This window comes from Penaeus vannamei, chromosome 40 (assembly GCF_042767895.1).
Source record: "Penaeus vannamei isolate JL-2024 chromosome 40, ASM4276789v1, whole genome shotgun sequence".
NCBI lineage: Eukaryota > Metazoa > Arthropoda > Malacostraca > Decapoda > Penaeidae > Penaeus > Penaeus vannamei.
Window position 1 is genome coordinate 24,701,982 of NC_091588.1, and position 2,500 is coordinate 24,704,481.

A 2,500-nucleotide genomic window follows, 5' to 3' on the forward strand; every position below is an offset into this window, starting at 1 on the left:
CTGAGATGAAGATGCTGTGGCTGTGAGTGTGTTTATGAGGATGCTGAGACGAAGATGCTGTGGCTGTGAGTGTATTTATGAGGATGCTGAGACGAAGATGCTGTGGCTGTGAGTGTATTTATGAGGATGGTGAGATGAGAATGCTGTGGCTGTGAGTGTGTTTAAGAGGATGCTGTGTATGAGGATGCTGAGGTGAGGATGCTGTGAGTGTGAGTGTGGTTATGAGGATGCTGAGAAGGAGATGCTGTGTATGAGGATGCTGAGATGGAGATGTTGTGTATGAGGATACTGAGTGTGCTTATGAAGATGCTGAGATGGAGATGCTGTGGCTGTGAGTGTATTTATGAGGATGCTAAGATGGAGATGCTGTGGCTGTGAGTGTATTTATGAGGATGCTGAGACGAAGATGCTGTGGCTGTGAGTGTATTTATGAGGATGCTGAGACGAAGATGCTGTGGCTGTGAGTGTATTTATGGGGATGCTGAGACGAAGATGCTGTGGCTGTGAGTGTATTTATGAGGATGCTGAGACGAAGATGCTGTGGCTGTGAGTGTATTTATGAGGATGCTGAGAAGGAGATGTTGTGGCTGTGAGTGTATTTATGAGGATGCTAAGATGGAGATGCTGTGGCTGTGAGTGTATTTATGAGGATGCTGAGACGAAGATGCTGTGGCTGTGAGTGTATTTATGAGGATGCTGAGATGGAGATGCTGTGGCTGTGAGTGTATTTATGAGGATGCTGAGACGAAGATGCTGTGGCTGTGAGTGTATTTATGAGGATGCTGAGACGAAGATGCTGTGGCTGTGAGTGTATTTATGAGGATGCTGAGAGGGAGATGCTGTGGCTGTGAGTGTATTTATGAGGATGCTGAGAGACGAAGATGCTGTGGCTGTGAGTGTATTTATGGGGATGCTGAGAAGGAGATATTGCTGGCTGTGAGTGTATTTGTATGAGGATGCTAAGATGGAAGATGCTGTGGCTGTGAGTGTATTTATGAGGATGCTGAGACGAAGATGCTGTGGCTGTGAGTGTATTTATGAGGATGCTGAGAGGGAGATGCTGTGGCTGTGAGTGTATTTATGAGGATGCTGAGACGAAGATGCTGTGGCTGTGAGTGTATTTATGGGGATGCTGAGAAGGAGATATTGTGGCTGTGAGTGTATTTATGAGGATGCTAAGATGGAGATGCTGTGGCTGTGAGTGTATTTATGAGGATGCTGAGATGGAGATGCTGTGGCTGTGAGTGTATTTATGAGGATGCTGAGGTGGAGATGCTGTGGCTATGATGCTGAGACGAAGAAGCTGTGGCTGTGAGTGTATTTATGAGGATGCTGAGATGGAGAAGCTGTGGCTGTGAGGGTGTGTTATGAGGATGCTGGGGACTGAAGATGCTGTGGCTTGTGGAGTGTATTTATGAGGATGCTGAGACGAAGATGCTGTGGCTGTGAGTGTATTTATGAGGATGCTGAGAGGGAGATGCTGTGGCTGTGTGGATGTATTTATGAGGATGCTGAGACGAAGATGCTGTGTAGCTGTGGGTAGTGTATTTATGGGGATGCTGAGACGAAGATGCTGTGAAGCTGTGAGTGTATTTATGAGGATGCTGAGAAGGAGATGTTGTGGCTGTGAGTGTATTTATGAGGATGCTAAGATGGTGGAGATGCTGTGGGCTGTGAGTGTATTTATGAGGATGCTGAGACGAGAAGATGCTGTGGCTAGAGTGTATTTATGAGGATGCTGAGGTGGAGATGCTGTGGCTTGAGTCTATTTATGAGGATGCTGAGACGAAGATGCTGTGGCTGTGAGTGTATTTATGAGGATGCTGAGACGGAGATGCTGTGGCTGTGAGTGTATTTATGAGGACGTTGAGAATAAGATACTGTAGAGATGGAGATGATGTGGCTGTGAGTGTGGTTATGAGGATGCTGAGATGAAGATGCTGTGAGTGTGAATGTGCTTATGAGGATGCTGAGATGAAGATGCTGTGGCTATGATACTGAGATAGAGATGCTGTGGCTGTGATGCTGAGAAGGAGATGCTGTGGCTGTGAGTGTATTTATGAGGATGCTGAGATGAGAATGCTGTGGCTGTGAGTGTGTTTAAGAGGATTCTGTGTATGAGGATGCTGAGATGGAGATGCTGTGGCTGTGAGTGTGTTTATGAGGATGCTGAGATGGAGATGCTGTGGCTGTGAGTGTGTTTATGAGGATGCTGAGGTGGAGATGCTGTGAGTGTGAGTGTGGTTATGAGGATGCTAAGAATGAGATGCTGTAGCTATGATGCTGAGTGTGCTTATGAAGACACCAAGGGAGAGAGAGAGAGAGGAAGGAAGAAGGAGGAGACCCAAAATGGGGGAGAGGAGGGGGGGAAGGAGGAAAACCAAAGGAGAGAGAGAGAGAGAGAAGAAGGAAGGAAGAAGGAGGAGAGAAAGAAGGAAAGTACTCAGCAGAACAGACGCTAATCTCTGGAAACGGAACGAACACTTATGATAAAAAAGGA

At 46.7% G+C, this 2,500-nt stretch overlaps 1 protein-coding gene across 1 annotated transcript in view; it reads right to left on the reverse strand.

The window, feature by feature from the left end:
- LOC138860290 (uncharacterized) overlaps positions 1–2,500 on the reverse strand; it is a 13,790-nt gene that overhangs the window by 1,031 nt on the left and 10,259 nt on the right. Inside the window, exons 3-5 of the mRNA XM_070117496.1 lie at positions 1,788–1,940; positions 1,334–1,486; positions 174–329 (exon numbers count right to left, since the gene is read on the reverse strand). Of these exons, the coding sequence (XP_069973597.1) occupies positions 174–329; positions 1,334–1,486; positions 1,788–1,940 (462 nt within the window). The remainder of the gene's footprint in view (positions 1–173; positions 330–1,333; positions 1,487–1,787; positions 1,941–2,500) is intronic.